General features: G+C 36.4%; 1 protein-coding gene across 1 annotated transcript in view; it reads right to left on the reverse strand.

Moving 5' to 3' along the window:
- The window catches only part of LOC308700298 (teneurin-3), a gene marked incomplete at its 5' end in the record, with an annotated part of 119,098 nt that overhangs the window by 14,980 nt on the left and 83,869 nt on the right, over positions 1 to 20,249 (reverse strand). Inside the window, 7 exons of the mRNA XM_081381875.1 lie at positions 246 to 400; positions 1,467 to 1,699; positions 2,789 to 2,809; positions 4,534 to 4,783; positions 10,961 to 11,104; positions 12,012 to 12,279; positions 13,082 to 13,343. Of these exons, the coding sequence (XP_081238001.1) occupies positions 246 to 400; positions 1,467 to 1,699; positions 2,789 to 2,809; positions 4,534 to 4,783; positions 10,961 to 11,104; positions 12,012 to 12,279; positions 13,082 to 13,343 (1,333 nt within the window). The remainder of the gene's footprint in view (positions 1 to 245; positions 401 to 1,466; positions 1,700 to 2,788; positions 2,810 to 4,533; positions 4,784 to 10,960; positions 11,105 to 12,011; positions 12,280 to 13,081; positions 13,344 to 20,249) is intronic.

Consider the following 20,249-nt stretch of genomic DNA (forward strand, 5'->3'; position numbering starts at 1 on the left):
TGCTTCTCAGTGAGGAAAAGTAGAAAATGTTTGTTGTAAGTAAGTTTAAAGAGTAAAATCAAGAATTATAAATCAAATCGATAGAGCTCCAAAGACAACAACGCGTTCAGACGCGACGCATGCGCATTCGACAACAATCAATCAATGGCTACCTCCTACAGACATGTAGCCACCCAATCAATGGCTACATGTCTGATAAATGGCTTTAGTGTAAATGTGTTGATTTAAGAATTTTAACTTTTCACCTGATGGATGTCCATAACTGAGTCACAGCTCAGAGGTCGAGCAGAGGCAAGGTCATTGGACCCCAGCAGGGTGGAGATGATGCCGTTTGGATCCACCTTCCGGATGACGGTCCCATCCACAAAGTAGATCAGTCCGTTCTTGTCAACGGCAATCCCTGGAGAGAAGAGAGGAAGGAACGAAATGTGCAGGTCACACAGCTGTGCTCTTTGCTTGCCTGATCCAGGCAGCGGGTACATGTGTCGTGTTTGGCTTCCCATTATTCAGGTCACTGCAGAAAGCATCGCCCTCAATTATTCACATCTTGCCTCCCACTGCTGAATTATTTCTTAAGGAGAAAGTGGAATAGGATGTATTAGAACATCTCTCCCTCCCTCCCTCCAGCATTTCTGCTCGCTCTCCCTCACTCCGTCTCAGTCGGTCTGTAAGTCAACTCAAGGTATTTGACAAAAGCATGGAGTGGGAAAGCATCCCACTTTTAAGCCCAAATTATAAAATTGTGGGTTGCTATAGTAACTGCTGCTTGGTAAATTTGTGCTTAGCTGAGTGATAGCACGAAGAGTGTGTGTGCCTAGCAAAAACACAGTGAAGTGAACTGACGTTACGGCAAAAATCTCAATCCCAACCGAGGAAAAGGCATGCATGCATTAATGCTTCTGACTTTTTTATAGTTATAACATCCAGAATGTAGATCTCTGCACACATCCCATCAATTCAACGCATTACGTTCCCCGTCTACACAGGAAATATGATACCTAATGTATCCATCATGCCATGTGTGCATTCATGTGTGAATGACATTTTATTGCAAAACAATGAAAACATCTATTTTTCTGCCTGATGAGATTATATGAAATAGGTTGTCTATATTCTCCAGGCAAGTGTGACCCTTTAAATTTATGTCGGTGAAGTCACAAAACGTTCAAAACAGCTTCATCAATCTGTTGTGTCTGGCTCAGTCAAATAATTTAGTACCTATCCCGAGGCTGTCAGTTCCCATTTCCCTCGCTGAGGCGCCAATCAAAAACCTCAGTACATAATACACTGTTAAAAGCTCACAGAGCTTTGGGATGATCTTTCATGTCAATCAAATGTGTTGTATGCCTCAGAAGATTCATCTCAAGCATTTTAGCAGTTTGAAGAACCCTTCTTATTTGACTCCTTTTTGTGAAATGAATGCATGAGCCTTTTGATGATCAGTTTTAGTGATCCTCTAACAATACCTTTGGGTCCCGTGAGGAGAGCTTCGGTGGCTGGACCTCCATCTCCACACTGAGCTTCGTCAAAAGGCAGACAGTGGTCTCCTGTTCCCGCCACCACCTCCACGTTCTGCTGGAGTTCTGAGCTGGCCAGGAGTGTCTGCGGGCTGTAGATGCGCCTGGAGTTGGTGTCGGACACATACAGCCGGCCCGTCACCGGATCCGTGGTCAGGTAGTAGCGGTGAGCGGGATTGTTGCTTGGGGAGAAAGATATAAACAGTAGCATTATTAGTTAAGACATTAGTCTGCTGTCAAGCTGAGGCAGTGCGACAATAAATTATTGGTCTGACATTGCAATTTGAGATGGCAGATGAAATGAGAGACTGATTAGAATATTAATATCATTAAAGACATTGAAAGAATCGCAGCATGTTTTTCCGCATCTATCAAAAGGGTGTGAGCTCCTGACAGATGGGAAGAAGAAAAAAGAATGTGTGAAAGGGAAGTAAATGTGATGTGACTGGAACATATTTGTGGAGGCTGTGATGACGACTTTGAGACTGCCAGATCATTTCAATCATTCTCGTTCCCTTGCGGGGAAAGGTTCTCTGCGATGCGGTGATGATATGCATATCTTAATGACTGTCAACAACTGATGGCTTTTCAGAAAGCTACGCTTATTTGCATTCATTAATTCTGCCTCCCAATCAGTCTGCACCTCACTGAATGAGGTACTGTGGCCCCTCCAGACATGCCATTAGTGGTTAAATGACCAGTCAAGTCGGGACTTTGTAGATGATGGTGTGGAGCTCGGTGACATTCTCCTCTGGGATCAAACACATTTTTTCACGTTTTATCAAAAGCCATTTCAATGCTTTTCTTGCACACTGAGTGCGCTCTATTCGATCAATGTCTTGGACTGTTTGGAAACCAATTCACACTCACAAGCACTGGCCTGTGTAAAATCCAAATGTGAAAATCTTCTTTCAGCTAAAGGCCTAGAGTGTTGGCCACTGCACCATAATCCAAAGTCCTCTTGCATGGTTCGAGTAAATCTTTTTGACAGTCAGAAAAAGGTGATGTGCATCTCTCAGAAAATATGCCTTGACATCTTCTGGGATTGGTAACTAAACTAGGTTAGTTTTCTATATTCACCCTTTTGACTTATAAGTCCATTTGAAGATATTTCAACAACATGTGTCCCAAAGGGTTCTATCCCATCTAAAATTTTATAACACATAAATGTCCTTTAAAAATAACAGCATCTAGCCAGTTTATGTGCGACACCTGTCGGCCCTCTATTCACATCAACAACAACTGTGACCATGTATTGTAATATAACTTACCTGTGTCTGAAATCCTTATTTCTTTGGTTAGTTTGAAAAAAGAAGGGAAAGATAAAGTATGAAAATATAGTGAGAAAAGTTTAGGTAAAATAGTATACACTTATTCTATTTAGTTCACATCACCCCCTTGTCCATCTAATTCAGGAACCCACTGGTGACCACTGTATTTATTCTCCTCAATCCAATTGAGGATACCTTTAAATTGAACCATTAACAATTCTTAAATATTTTAATATTATTTAAATATAATTATAGTATTTATTTAGATTTATTATTATTTATTTAATTAATATTGTGCATTATTTTTTAATTATTCAAAATATTATAATATTTTGAGCTTATTATTTTTCTATTTTTTTTTTTTGATATTCAATTTTCATTTATTTTAACTTTCAAATGTAGTAATTATGTAATGTGCTTTTGTTATTTTATGGTAACTTTTTTTGTTTTGTAACTTTTCTTGTCTCATATGTCTTACTGTATTACAGTCTAGACTCAAACAAATGACTCTGTAATAAAAAAAAATTAAGGTGTAGTATAATCAGTCTCTAAAAATATAATAAATAAAAAGCCAAATTGATAGCATCACTGTCATATTTAAAAAAAAACAAAATATGCTTAATATAGTCTGCATAATAGTCATATCAAATGAAAATGTTGGGCAATGGAAGACCATTTATTTAGGAATACATCAGCTTTCAGTTGCAATAATGCCATTGTATGCTCCAAGTTATAAACATCTTGGATTCTTTCCCTCCATTGTGCAACCGTTGGAGGGTGTGGCTTCAGCCAGGAGGCTGTGATTACCTTATTCGCTATTAAAAGAAGGATTCTCAGCAAACATGTTTGGTTATTCTCTTCAAGGTCAGCTGGCAGTATCCCTGGCACAAAGTATGATGGTTCAAGAGGTAGATCTATACAAAGACATTTTTTTTTATTTCTTTTTGTACATTTTGCCAGTATTCTGATATCTTTGGGCAGTCCCAAAATATATGGGTGTGATCTCCCACCAAGCCACAACCCCTCCAACAGCTGTCTGAATTGTTGCTCCATTTTGATGTTATGAATGGAGTTCTAAAATATCTCATTTTAATTTTCCAACCAAATTCCTTCCAGTTTTCAAAATACAATAACAATAATAAATAAATACAGAAACATAACAATTCTAATCCTTAGATCCTTCCACTAATCCTTCATACTGTGTTTGACAACGTGTTGGAAAAAAATTCTACTTGTCTATTCTAAAAATACTGAGTATTTCAAAAAATATGTAGATCTGAAATTAAATTAAAAAAAGGATTCAGATCCTGGGTAAGACAAATCACCCTCAAACTGAGAATGTGTGGTGAACAGGAGTTGATCAGAGTTTACCTTTCTAACAGTGTAATGCACAGCAGTCTAAAATCTAAACATCTCTAAATTCAACCCCTTTCAACCAGTGCTGATACAGCTATCAAAGCACTGCTTACAAATTCACAGCATTCACCAATAACTTTCATGACAATTACTGTCAGGCTTCAAATCACCTGCTGTGAGAATTACTGCCGCTATTAAGCAAACTCTCCTTTTTATGAGGACTATGTTTTTAAACTAAAAATAGTTATGCTATTAAATGCTTTGTTGAGAGATAATCTCTAGACACTGCCTCTCAGGATTCTGTGATTTGTCACAAAACGTCTCAAGTACTCTGCAAGCTTGCCATGCTGCCGTGCTACTAAATCACACATTCAGTTGTGCTCACTCACCTGAGCTCCATGACACTGGTGACATTGCCTGACGGATAGATCCGTCTGATGTAATTGAAGTCGCCAACATACAGGCTACCATCGATGCCCCATGCGAGAGCAACAGGAGCCAGCAGTTTGTTTCCCTCCGCCTGCCCATTACAGCTCGGACAGGAGATGCTTCTGCGCCTGCCATTCCCCATTATGGTGCTGATAACGGGAGGAAGCTGGGAGAGGAAGATATTCTCACCACTTCCCTTATACAGAATCCCTGAGACACCAGATAAAGTGGAAGAAAAACAAAAATCAATATTCTTTTTATTATAAAAATATTTTGGTTTAAATATTTCATAAAAAAAATAGAACGGTTTGCTTATTACTTTCATATCACATCAATGTTTTAACAAAAATATTTCTATTGATTTTCACAATCACATATATCTGAACTTCATAAAAAAAATATTATAATATTAAAATAAAAAGGCAATTGCAGAGAGCAACAAGCAGAGAAATGCTATTCATATCTGACTTCACAGCCTCACATGCTCATATAATCTATAAGAGGGAATGAAAAAGGGTAAGCAGTTTTTTTCTGGCTCTAATGGAAAGGCCTGAGCATATAACTCAACTAAAGATGAAAGTTCCTACCCTGGACATCACTATGAAAAGGGGGCACTTAGCACTGTGATCTTCCCGAACTTCCGTTAGGAACTCCATTAATGTGGACATTGAAGTAGCACTTTGATGAGGAAGCTCCAAAAAGAATTAAGCTGCTAAAGGCATCAGAGCTACCATAATGAACAGTTTCATTAATATGGATGATTAGACTTCAAATTTTGAAATAAATTGAGCACTTCCTGAAGAGTCTAGTTTTAAGCAGAATGCCATTTTTACTTGATGTTAGTCTTTGTTATTTTGGTTTTGTAATATTTTTCATTCAACTATTTTTAGGACACAATACACTCTGCTTTAAATCATTGTCCAAAAATTAGCCGGATGATAAACATCTTGTATCTACATGAAATATTACATGAGCTGTGCTATAATTTGTGTCAGTTCACTGTTATTGAAAATATTTTTAAAGAATATTTATACATTCTACATAAGAAATTTTCTACATTTTCAAATACAATAATCTACTTAAAATATTGTCATATTGTCTTCACAATTTAAGCAGTATAAATGTATTTGTCTCACAGTATTCCTCCCTTTTTTTTTTTTTTCAAGAATTTTGTGCCTTTTTTTTTTTTTGCTATCGAAGATAATCTGTCTTAAATTTCCAATGTCCAAATAAAAAAAGCATAGTCCTCAATCCTCAGGCATTAAATGTACCAACCAGAGACATTTCGATCACCTGAGAGGTGATTATCTACACAGATGTGTGCTTTATTTTCCAGTCCCTACAGATCTCAGCTTCTAAAACCTTTGATCGTTTCAATCACTTTAACACCACTTTCAGTCCAAGACTGAGCGAGGAGCTTGGGTCATTACAGATAAATATTTTAGTCCTGTGAAAATTTAACTTGTTTCTTTTTGGGGTTGGCTTCAAAGAGGAACTTCAAAGAGAAGTGCCATGCCCAGGGCCATAAATTATTCATAGTGAGCAACATGTTAGACTTCCAACACTTACTTTGGCCTATTAATCACATCAATAACACTGCAATGAACTATGCTCCAATTGGCTGGCCATCACATTTCAAGCTCAGTAACTAGCTACCTCAGTGGCTGCACACCATCGCCACTGCTTTGTAATTGGTTCAGATGCAGTGTTTCATCCAAATGATAGGAATCTGAACTGTTTAAACATTTTGTCAAGACTACAGCTCTCCAACCTTGTTTCAATGTGTTTTTTTTTTTTTTTTGAGTGTGAACAAGACAAACCTAAGCATCAGAAGCTGACCAGAGATGCTTTTCTGAATGTCTTTCTAATCATGGAAGCACAGATAATGGATAACACGGTGGTCGACTAGTTGGCCCAAAACTGATCAGTTGACTTGTTTATTATAACTTTATTTTCTAGGTAGTTTTGTTATTTTTAGCAGGTGTGATTTATCTAGCATACTTTCAGAATGATGTGCTTTTAAATCAAGTCAATTTTATATGTATAACACTTTTTACAATACACACTGTTTCAAAGCAGTCATACTGTTATGTCTATAATGCCTTTTAGCAGTTTTAGGGCTGGACGATATGGGGATATATATAACAAAGTATAAATGTTCCTCCAACTTTAGATCTTGTTATATTCTATTTATATTGTGTAACAGATATATCAGTGCCAGAGTGTCTCAGGTACAAGACTGAGTGATCTAATGTATTTCTGCGAAATGGAAGTAGAAGATAATATGTTGATATTTTAGTAATGATATTTAGATTTTTTTTACAAACAAACAAAAGCTTGTTAGTAAAACCTTCTGGAAAAAGTTCCATCTTCAGCTACATCCCATTTTAAAGCATCAGCCATTAAAAAACAAACATTCAGACAGACATATTTTGCTATTGCATCACATCTGTTTTTGAACATCCTGACACAAGCATTGTGTTTTTAAAATGGCACGTCAAGCTAAAAAACATATCAAAACCACATAATTCTGTTCCATTCAGCTGTATTCTGTAAAACTGTTTTTGAACAAAAGAAAGTGTCCTATGTACATAGCCCAAGAAATGTGTCCGATCAGGTTCATGTGAACCTGGAAATAGCCCAATTATATAGACCAACAAGATGATTTTTAAAATATGTGGATTTGCACACCCCTAGTCGCCTGTCACTGAGGAGACAAATCAAGTGCATCCTGTGCCAAGTCTCATCGGGCATTCGTCTGTAGTGTGATGACTGCCACTTCAGCTGCAAACGTGGTAAACTGTCATTGGCTGATATCAGCTGTTTCACAGAGTGCTTAAATGACCCAAAACCCACTGCGAATCTGAACTGCATGCAAATCATGGCTAATGTGCAGCTAAGCAGGGTGCATAGCAATTTGTTCTTGCTTGATTAGGCCATGCCATTGATTAATTGATTGAGAGGAGGACTGGAATGAAAACATAGTCAGAGGGGATCTCGAAAAAGTCCGGCCCAATAGAAGCTGCTGTTCTCATTCAGAGGTCTACAATGTACCATTAAGTAAGATGGATTGGTCTGGGTATCTGCTTTTAAGTGTGACTCAACAAAGACGCTGACCTTGACAGCAAGACAAACCAATGACACTTTTCACTTATTCAAACTCTACAATTGCTGCATTGCATTGCATTGCCCCAATCTCATTAAGCCCTGCTCATACTAATGAACCACTGTTCAAATACATAAAAGAAAATAATGAACTATATCTACAAATATTTGACTAAAACCTATGCAACAAGAACAACATGAAAATAACATATTGCTTTGGATAATCGACATCACTATGAAGGCATTGTGAATGGTTTATGCAGTTGTTAAGGTGTTCTGGGTGGTTTCTATGGACAAAGTCCAATACTCATTCCTTTGGCTTGGCTTCATCATTCAACAAAGTTTTTTTATGTTTTGTTTGTTTTTCTTTTCATCATTATCCAGGAACAATACAACCAATTGCTTAGAAAAGTAATTGCACAAATGTATTCAACAAGCCACACAATTTAAGATATCCATAGCACAAACTGCTGCAAGAGTTGCAAGAACCACTAATTACAAGCAGCGTCAAAAAATAATTACATTTAAAGTGCATGATTTTCATTAGTGTTACTCATTACCATGCAGCATAGATGTTGTAAATTGTGGCCTAATTACCTTGTGACTTTATGGCTAGACCCTTTAGTTAAAAAACAGTAAAAAAAAATGTTGCCAGTCTCAGCTACATGTCAGTGTCTATGAAGTTCAACAAACACTATAAATGGAAATTTTATTCAATGTCATCTACAGTAATGCAATTCTTATGTTTATTGATTATTCACTGAGCAAATATGCTGATCAAATAGCAATGGGATAAATAAAACTATTTGGTAAATGTCAAGCAAACAAGCTGAATATCAAATCATCTAGGTGTTCTGCCGCATTTGTAAAAATGCTTCAGGCTAAGCAGTCTGCCATATCGGAAAAATTCACCAAAAAGGTTAACGATTGACACCTACAATGGGGTCCAAAAAAGACGACATTGAACTTATCGTCAGTAAAAGAAGAATCACTGAATATCCGCCATCATTTCTAAGTTACTAAGCAAATAAGCAACTTTGTAGCATTGATCATGTGAACTCCTTTGCACAGATGGTCAGATATTCTTGCTTCCATCATTCTCAAATCATGCTGGAGAACATGATCATCAGGTTTTACACAAACATGTGGAGTTCATGCTGCTTGAGAGCTGCTGCCATTAAAGCGAAATGACAAACCAGATACTATTCTGAAATTAAACTAAATGTTTCAGTTCAAAATTGATGCTGATAATACAATTTATAATATTTTGTTTGCATTAAAGTAGAAAAATACAAAATAGAAGCAATACAAATACAAATACAAAAGTCTCAGACTTTTGAACCACTATGATTAATATTTAAAATCTCAGAGTTTTGTTGTGTTATGAGTAAAAGCTCAGCAATGGGATGTAGCTCATGCTCAAACACATATAAGATCAGGCACACAGTTTGCAAGGCTGTTGACTGCTGATCAGACCTGTAAGCCATAGATATGAGAGGCTCTGCATTATCAATCAGTGAGACAAATGGGACTGTCAAAGAGAAGATCTCCCTTTGGCAAATTGATTACATTTGTGACATGTTATTCAGGACAAAAATGTTCCCATCTCCATCACTTCTCATGGATCGCTTCTGATATAGAGAAATGCACTAATCGTAAAAGATGGTAAAGGTGACATGCCCTAATGCGCAAAGCTTTCATTTAATTTATAGAACTCAGATTAACCAGGGTGAGCCAGATTTTTGTCATAAGCCCTTTTAAGAGCCATTCTAAATCTGTAATTCAATGACTAAGAAGATTATGAGCAAGTAGATACATATTGAGTAACCCAGTGTGAAACTCACCTAACCGCAAACCTGCCATTATTTAGTTATGAGACAAAGAAGAACAGAAGATCATGTTATGGATTTATATTTAACAGAGCTGAGAGCTCTAGGACAGAGGCTCTCTGCCTCAGTGCTTTCTATCAGAATATGCAGTTCCTGGGCTTTTTGTTCCATCGCTTTCAACTGTGTCTGTGAGGTTTTTGACAGATTTAGTTCACAAAAACAGCAAAAACAATGCAGTTAATCTTCAATTCCAAGTCTATGAACTTCACCAGGAAGCAATCTAAGCAGTATAAAAATTCCCAAATATGTAACATAAAAACATGTAAAAATGTCATGATTTCATCTGCATGCATTAAATAAAAACACAAACAATCAGAATAAAGTGATGTGATGCATCCTGCTGGATTTGGCTAATCAATTAAATGCACTATTAACTGATGATAATCAGTATTAACTAAGCCATGATAAAATGGCAACACCAAAGCATTTCCATAATAATGGTCTAATCTAAAATAAGATAATGATATAAGCCACCTCTATATCCTAAATCTGCAATTGGTTTAATCTACTCTGGCGCTCGAGGTGTAAAATGAGAATTGAAGCCTTATTGGTAGGAATAGTGCTTAAACTAGATAAACTGTCTAGAGGTGCACAAATAAGGGTTGAGCAGACGGCCATGACCATTTGTTTGGCAGGTCGTCAGATTAAAGGGTGTGGAAATCCCAAGCCCAACTGGGCATTTAGCCAGCAATCAAAAAGAGGCTTAAATTCTTTGGTTCAGGCAAGGTACAATCAGATGGTGTCACACTAACTAACTCTAGAGAAATAACCGCACCTGAAAAGTGTCAGTCTAATCTTGTGTTTTCGTTTAAGGCATCAGGATGCACTGCAGAGCTGACTTCTTTCTCAAAATGCACCATTAAATTCGACTGCTGGATCCGGTTCAAAATGTGCACACATCGTCATTTACCAAGAATAAAAAGATGCCATTATCTGTGAGAATGTGGAGATTTAAGCTGACAGAATGGGTTTCCCTGTCACACTGTTTCATTATGGAGACAAAGGAACAGGGAATGTCTGGTGGAATAATGCCACATTTCCATATTCACGCTTGTGTTTTAATGGCACTTTTATTGAATTAAGCTATAAGTATGCATTCTGCGCCTGAAAACTGGATAAAGTTCATTCAGCCAAATCATGTCCCCCATAATGTTGGAGAGCACAGCTCTGACTTGGCACGCTGTGTTAATGATTCCGATTTAATCTGTCATCACCGTGAGCGATTAGCCCTTTCAAACTCTGCTTTATTATGTGCAAATTAGGCAATGAACCATATTTCACGTTAAGATGAATATTTATGACAATGAGTCCAGGTAGAGGCACTGACCCCTGAGTTGGTGAGGGGACATTTCCCATGATGTGGTTCCAATGGGGTTTAATAAGCGATTCCTACCGTTTGGCACATCCAATATGTGATGCTTATCCAGGGTCCAGCCACCCATGTTGGCGGCCTCCAGCTCATATCCCTGCAGTGTGGCTGTCCGCTTTTCCCACAGGATCACATTCAAACATGATTCATACTCGAAGCCCACAGATACTACAGTATAGGGGGGAAAAACAGGGCAAAAGGCATCCATTATCTCTAAATGTTTTTCTACACCTAATTTAAAAATTTAAAAATAATATTTAAAAAAAATTTACAACCAAATATTTTAAGCATATTTATATATTTTAAGCACTGAAACCTTTTTAATTCTATAGGCTGCTCACATTCAAGTATGTAATACTGGCACAGTATATGCGGTACTTACAATTTATTGTTCATGCATAATTAGAAACTGTTGCAGTTACTATTTCACAGCAGTTACAACATTGTTAAGGAAGAAAAATTTCAGCAAATGGCATGATTACAATGAGTCCAGTCATAGCAACATTTTCCAAATGGACCTGTGACCTTCTAAAAGCTGGTGTTTCTCAGTGTGCTTCCTTTGCAGACTAATTATACATGCAAAGAGTAGTCAGCAATATAAAGATGGACTAGAAAAATGCAGCTGCTTGTAGATTTTATTTATTGTTAGAACACAACCTAGAGTCAGTTTAGCAAAAAGATGGTTCAGATAAAGATTAAGCATATGCTACCAATTTAACAAAATGAGATTGGCTTTTGAACTATGTGTATTTTCAGCAAGGTTTAAATCACATTTTGTGCCGTATTAAAATGAAACCATATTATTGTCCTGATTCTCTGTTCTAAATCCCTTTAGTTTAAGGTTCAGAGAATATTAAGTTCAACCTTTTGGTCTGTATCATAATAAGTCACCTTCACCTAATCAGTTTGTCTTGTACTACCAGTTTTTAGAGAGTTTTTACTCATCTTGCCAAAGAATTATCTGGGTGAAAAAAAGATTAATTGTATCTTGGTTTAAATCAGTCCAAGTTAATAATATATTCATACACAGAGGGCTTTATATAGATCTTTTTCCTCCCATTGTTCTGCTACCTACCTACAGCCTCTGCGAGTCCGTAGACTCTCTGGCTGTACGCATCAGTCTTGTCCCAGATAAAGCTGTAAGAGAGCCGGGGTGAAGCTGGGAACTGCTTCTGAAACATTCTGCCCTCCACAGCCACCATGAGGTGGATCCGAGCCAAGCCGAAGGGCACGGTGGACTGGGTCAAGATGACCTTCAGAACAGGTTTGTAGGCTGAAGCACGTGAACTCAAGTAAATCAAGTCTAAATCACTACCAGGAATGGCCGTCTGCTCATGAAGAACCTGTGATTAATAACGTGCATAAGGGAGGAAGTTAATTGCTTGTTCTGTAAATTTCCTTGTGGATTATTTTAATTTGTATAACAATTATTTGTAACAAAATGCACTGCTTTGCAAATGTATTAAACACTATGAATTCATTCTTCACTCGGGGGTGGATATACACTACTGTTCAAAAGTTTGGGGTCAGTAAGATTTATTTATTCATTCATTTTATTTATTTATTTATTGGAAAAAAATGTATATACTTTAATTTTCCAATGATGCATTAAATTGTTCCAAAGTAACAGTAAATACATCTATAATGTTATAAAAGTGTTTTTATTTAAAATAAATACTGTTATTTCGAACTTTCTATTCATTAAAGAATCCTCATATAAATATTAAGAAGCACAATGTTAATTGAGCACCAAATCACTATATCATATTTAACTAAAGAATCAAGTAATGCCTGCTGACAATTTAGCTTTGCAATCACAGGAATAAATTATATTTTAAAATATACATTTCCCAAACCTTTGAACATTAGTGTATGGCAACCCAGAAGTCAATAGTTAAAAAGAGTCTTTATAACTGGTTAAAAAGATGACCAATGCCATTTTCAAGCAGAATCATATGAACATCTTCAGAATGAGTTACATAAAATAATAATTTACAGTGAATTTACACACATCATTAAATAAAAATGTCATTAAATCATACAGATCAGATGGGCTTAAGACACATAGTCAAATTTATTTAGATTTTCTTGAAAAAAATTAACTGAGACTCATTTTACTCCAAGATGTGATGCGGTATGAGTCACCTGTGTCTCAGGAATGATGGGGCTGGCCTCGGGGCTGGAGCGGTAGAAAGTGGAGAGTGGTGACGCGGTGATTCGGGGCGAGGGTCTGTCAAGGCCACTAAATTCACAGGTTGGCGTGTCTCTTTCCTCTTTTCTCATCACCAGAGTGTCCATCACATGGAAAACTCTCCATGACAACCACACCGTGCGATACACAAAGGAGTAAGGAGCACGCTGGAAACATAACGTCATTGCTGTCCCTCCGTGCACCAATAAATCAAACCTGCAGTTGGGTAAAAATACAATTTTCACAACAGCTCATGTATGATAGACAATTACATTACTCTTCCAAAACAGTGCTACAGTGGTATCATGGTACAGTGATGATAAGGTATTTAAAAAAAAACTACAATGGTATTGCTACAGTCCAAAAATATACTATTCCAATGGTACATGTCATTATTATCATTGTACCATGACAATCACTGCAATTTAATACATGGAACTTCTATGTTGTATGTATGAGAAATGTATCAAAAGCAACTTAAGTTATGTCACACTACTATTCAAAAGCTTGGTGTGAGTAAAAATGTTTTTGAAAGAATGCATAGTTATTCAGCACAGACTTTTAAATTGTTCAAAAGTGACAGTAAATACATACAAAAAGCTTTTCATATCAAATGAATGCTGTTCTTTTAAACTTTTATTTATCAAAGATTCCCGGAAAAAATCTTTGATCAAGATTCTTGAGCATCATACCAGCATATCAGAATGATTTCTGAAGGATCATGTGACACTGAAGACTGGAGTAATGATGCTGAAAATTCAGCTTTGCCATCACAGGAATAAATTACATTTTAAAATATTTGAATATAAAAAACAGTTTGTAGCTATTGTAGCAATATTTCACAATATTACAGTTTTAATTTTACAGTATCAAATAAATGCAGCCTTGGTGAGCGTAAGAGAGCAGAAGAAAATTGTACCAACGTCAAACTTTTAAATAGTAGTGTATATTTTAATAATATTTCATCATTTATATGAGTTTAAGACATAAATCGTGCCATAAACTCACATTGTTTGTGTGGGAGCAGAGGGCATTTGAAGGCTAAGTGAGATTCATAATTTCCTGTTATCACATTGACAAGCGCACGTGTTTTCTCCAAATTTCATGGTTTGTTAGCTCCATCACAGCACTTAGTTAGTGATGTCTTCCACATTCCATATCCTCTGCTAGAATTGTATCCGATTCAAACATCCAATGAAAATAACAGCTAAATGACATGTACTTCACTGTCTTTTATCAGTAGTTCACTAGCACATTTAAGATGTTCTATTAGTTGATAAGGGAAGATGTGATGTAACTTTTTACGTTTCAGGGATTTGGATGAGAGATCTGGAGGTAGCAGTTAGTGCAGGCCCTTTTTTAATTAGCATGGTGTAACGAGGAGGTAGGCGCAGATTTGGAAATGAAGGGGCGTCTCTTTGAAGTCGTGCTCTATATGAGCTGCTGTCTTCTCTGCCCGGAAGGGGAGAGATGAACGGTGCGGTGACTTTACGCACATACACACAAACATACACATCCTTGAAGTGCCACTGCCTTGAAATTCTCACTAACTGCTCCTGTCCCTTTTTTCAATCTGGGCATGGCTGGGCCACTGTTCCAGACCATCAGCCTTTAAAGCTGTTTCTTTCCCTCTGTTTCCCTTTGGACACGCTTGCTAACCAAGAGCAGACACCAGCACTGAACAAGCATGATTATCTGAAGGCCATTCCCCTGTGTGCAGGTTTTTAGGAGGGATCTGTATATATATCAGATAATCCCCAACATCGGCCTTCCTTCTTTAGAGATGTAGACCCATCCCTTGTGTATTTTTCATTCTTTCATTAAACTCTATTGAAACGAAAATTGCATTTTTAATGCATTATGGTCATGCCTCAGTTAAAGGCATACGGTCGCCACACATACACATGCACACTCCCACACGTGACCCCTGAGTAGAAGACTCGCATTAACTGCTGATCTGTGTGATACTTGATAATGATGGATAATGACTAAAGGGATTATTATAAGGTACAAGAAGGTCAGATCAGCACAGAACTTAAAGTTAAACTCTGCTGACTGCATTAATGTTGTATAACTAGAGTTAAAATGGGGTTTGAATGTGAAATTTTTCATATTTTTAATGTATGTGTGTGCAGATCAGATTTTTGCACTCAGTTTAAATCAGTCTTAAATCCTCCACTGAATTTATTTGATTTGTCAGAACGGCTAATGGATTACCATCTGATTCATCTACTGTAAATCATCATTTGTCAGACTCAAAATCAAGCAACTGTTTTATTTACTTATGTTTCATGATTAAAACAGTATCATCACTGCCAGATTGTTTAATGTGTAATTCGTTTTTTTGTTTGTAATAAGTGTTCATTTTAAAAACAATTATTACTTAAATTGCATAATCATTTAAATTATGGTAACACATTATTTCGGTGGTCCACTTTAGACATTCTGTTGATTATGAGTAACTTTGCAAGTACATGCCAACTAACTCTCAAGAGAGTATCAGTAGACTGTCTGCTTAATATTTGATAACACTTTATTTTGATGCTTCTCCAATAGACATTCTACTGACTATAAGTAACTTGGCAATTACACTTATTCTACTAACCTAGGGCTGTATCTTACCACTAAGGGCAAGATTTACTGACAGCTTGCGCCAGCACAAACCCTCTTTTGGCGTTAAAAAAATGGCTGTCGGGAAAAATTAGTACTGAAAAGGTTTGGACACATTTATTTTTGCGGCTGACCTTATTGCATATGCATTTGTAGGAGTTTCCTTTTCAGGCACAACATTTATGGGAGGAGAGTATTTAAATGAATCAAACAAGGTCATTTCCTAAGGTTTGCACTCGTCAAAGTAATGGTCTTTGCACCATTATTTACCGCCCAAAAAAAGCACATCTTGAACCAGATGCTAACTGGTAGATTGCGTTGGTCATTATGGAAATGATCTGACTGAGTCTGTGTTCTTTAATTTGCGCGTCGTCAGTAGATCACGCACAGAACACTACACTCCCATCGGCGCTGTTTAGGAATTGCGCTCTCACGCTAATTGCCCTGTTTAGTCAATCTGCCCCTAAGAGTTCTCCTAAATGGCAGTAAAAGTTCTTAGTTAAGAGTTTTCTCTTAAAACATATTTACAAAGCTGCTGAGACCAACTTTTACAAAGGAATAGAGAGAAGTCTTAAGCTAAGAGTAAGGGCGGGGTTGACCTCGTTGCTATGGATGATGTCAACAAGCTTATTAACTATGCCCACAGTGATTGGCTGATAGGGGAGGGGTCTCTGTCAGTGATTTAATCATATAAATATTTTAGAATTCAAATAAAGGTTTTAAAATGTAGCTAAATGTCACTATTAAACTAGTATATGTTCAGCTAATTGTCAGCCTCTTACATGTCTGCATCTCGAGAGATTGCAGAATTCAAGCGACGAATAATGTTTCATAAACAAAGTTCAGGAGGTGGACGTTCAAACGGTCTATCTAATCAGCTCGAGAGGAGGTATATATACACAGCCGAGAGCTGACTCACCTAGTACCTCAACAGTTTTCTGCATCCCTCCGCCACCCCGTTCCTCACTCTCGGCTGGGGATACGGGGTGTAACTCGGGGCTAAATTACAAGCTCGGAGCCCTCGATCCCCTTGGACAGCAAATACGCTTATTATATTCTTTTACTCTATTCAATCATTTGTAAATGTGAACTCATGAAAACAACTGCCACAGGTAATCAGACATTATTTATAATAAGATTATAATAACTATAATAAGATTTATTTTAGCCGTTTTATCGTAGATTAAAATCTATAAATCTATAAACTATGTATTGCATTTATGAAGAAAAGGTTCAGCACCCAAGGCTAGCTATCGCTATTGCCTCAATGGTGTACAGTGTATTTGGGCGGATTGCTGAGGCGGATTGCAAGCAACAGCCATTAGGATTGTTTGTGATTTTGTCTTAGTGACTTAAGAGTCCTCTTGACTACTAATGTTTCACAGATTGAGGAGCTGGATTTAGAGCTAAAATACTTTGTGAAATACTCTTAGAGCAAAAATTAAGGAGTCCTAAAATTAGGACTGACATGCCCATTATTTTTAAGAGCTCTCCTAAATCGGCAAGTTAGGAGCTACTTTAAGCCTTAAGATGTTTTGTGAATATGGCCCCTGGGCCCGTATGTATAAAACTTCTCAGAAATGCTCTTAAGAATAGTCTTAAGCTTTGACTTAAGTGTCAAAAAATTCTTAGTAAAAAGTAGGACTTCTCTACTTCTAAATGATTGGTGTCATGCTGCTGTAACCTCCCCCTTGCAGGCTCTATTGGCTGATTCAGTGGTTGAGGGTGGCAATTTTGGCCTACTTATAGGAGATGTTTATAAAGCAGCTAAAAGTAACTTTCAGTAAAGTCTAGGACTGATTCTTAAGTGCTGACTGAGGTGACACTTAAGTGCTGCAAACTAAGGACTACAATGATGTCAACTCAAAATGGCCACCCTCAACCACTGAATCATCCAATAGTGAGCCTGCAAGGGGGACACACAGCAGCATGACACCAATCATTTAATGCATTTATAAAATCAAAATCATTTTCTGTTGATATATTTGTCCTCATTTATAGTTAGAGCAATGATGCAAACATAATTTATATGTCCATAAACTTAACAACTGCTCCACAAACTCCAGGAAAGCCCAAAATCCTCATACTAGTGACTTGATGAAAATTAACTGCCATACAGTAAACAGTAAGCCAAAAGGGTTGACCAGCCTAGGAAAATTGACATCTTCTATATTTGACATTTATCCAAATATTATTAAAAATGTGTTAAATATTTTGTAAGCATATTGTGTAGTTATGCTCTTAGTTGATTGTTTTATTTGTAATAATGCAATGAAACATGCAAAATCATGCTAAGAAATTATGAGCACATGTAAAAACAAGAGAGAACCAGTGAAAATTTAATGACTGATTATGTTGTTGCCAATGTATTTTTTTTCCTGTGAGCTTTTTTATTTTTCTAAACCTGTAGCTGTAGTTTGCCTTTTTTGCCAAATAGTTTGATATATAATAGTTTCAGATAACCTTCACTAAGTGTAATATATACAGGGCCGGATCTAGACATTTGGAGGCCCTAGGCAAAATTCATGTTGGAGGCCCCCCCACCCCCAATAAAACACACTTGAAACAAATATGATTCCTAACCTTTTTATTTATACAACATTTAACTTTAAATTTAGTATATTTTTACTTACACAGTACATAAGTTTGGACAAATTACTATTTGTAATGTTTTTGAAAGAAGTCTATAAATCCTCATCAAGCCTGGATTTATTTGATCAAAAATACAGAAAAATAATATAGTGGAATATTATTACAATTTAAAATAATGGTTTTCTATTTTACTAGGCTATACTTTAAAATATATTTCTGTGATGCAAAGCTGAATTTAGTGTCACGTGATCCTTCAGAAAACTGATTTATTATCAAATGTTAGAAATGGTGCTTAATATTTATTTTATAACATGTGATACTTTTTTTCATGATTCTTTGATTATTAAAAAGTTCTTTTAAAAAAGTCTTCAATATCACTTTTATAAATTTAACACATCCTTGCTGAATATTCCTGTTTTTTTTCTGTATTTTTGATCAAATAAATGCAGGCTTGTAGCATAATAATAAACTTCTTTCAAAAACATTAAAAATAGTAATGGGTCCAGACTTGTTACTGGTAGCCTATCAAACTTTATCTAAGCTAATCTCTTTTTTGTTTAATGAAGATGTTATTGTTCTTGTTGTTATTTTGCTGTTTTATTCAGTTTATTCACAGTTCCAGAATACAACTTCAGTAGATGAACATGAACGTGCTTTTATAATTTGTCTGCGTTATGGGCAGGATTTTTCCCTCCCATTTAATCAATAATGACTGCAGATATTGTCATATTATTAATATCAGTAATATGTTATTATGTATTGCATTGCTACCTTAAATATGCTATACACAAATCAAGTGGAAGAGAAAGACACGATCGCTACTGAGCAGGAAAAAAAATCTAAACTAATATTCGTATAGGCTATGATGTCAGGGTATTATCTAATCATCAGCATCAGAATATAGAAGATAGACCCATAGATATGAGATCCTTTATTTGAAACATTTAAAAATGTTGCAGTGTGTTGGTTTTTTAACTTTGAATACAAACGTCTTGTCTTTTACTTTTGTAGCTTTTTTACTAGTCAGCTCTGGACGCGATGTTATTCATTGATTGTACGCGCAAATTCAAAGCGTCGCGTCTGGGCACGTTAATGACGCTCGCGCTCTTTTAAACTCACAAAGCGGTGAATGATTTTTCCAGAAATGACGCTGATCTACAGTAGCCCACAAGTTTATATTTAAAATACATTGCAATCACACCAAAATCGATGACCTGCATTACGAGCTGTGCTTCTTTGCGTGCCTATTTCTGCTTTTGCTTCGCACTCGCAGCACCTGATGGATGCGTTCGTTGACCGCCTCTGATCGCCTCTGACGTCCCCTCGGACTAAACTGGCTGGCGCCTCTATACAGTCATGGGCTGGCGTTAATGTGACGTAATGTAACAGTCTATGGTTAAGATAAACATCGTTACTATTTTTAGTTGATTAATAGGCTACATTTTGAAATAAATTGTAGATAGGACATTTAGGCTAAATTTTTTTTTTTTTTTTGTCCCTCTGTCTGGGCCCCATCCCGCCAATCGGGCCCTAGGCACGTGCCTAGTTTGCCTTTGCGTTAATCCGGCTCTGAATATATATATATATATATATATATATATATATATATATATATATATATATACACACACACATCACATACATTTCTAATGTCACACTCATACATTCTCCTTTCACAAACATACATTTCTACTGTCACACACAAACATACTCCTTTCACATACATACATTTCTACTGTCACACACATTCTCCTTTTACATACATACATTTCTACTCTCACTCACACATACATTCTCCTTTCACATACATTTCTACTCTCACACACACATACATTCTCCTTTCACACACACACATATATATATATATATATATTTATTTATTTATTTTTATTTATTTTTTTTGGCATCCAAACCTTATAT

Source organism: Scardinius erythrophthalmus (assembly GCF_964197995.2).
Source record: "Scardinius erythrophthalmus genome assembly, chromosome: 13".
Lineage (NCBI taxonomy): Eukaryota > Metazoa > Chordata > Actinopteri > Cypriniformes > Leuciscidae > Scardinius > Scardinius erythrophthalmus.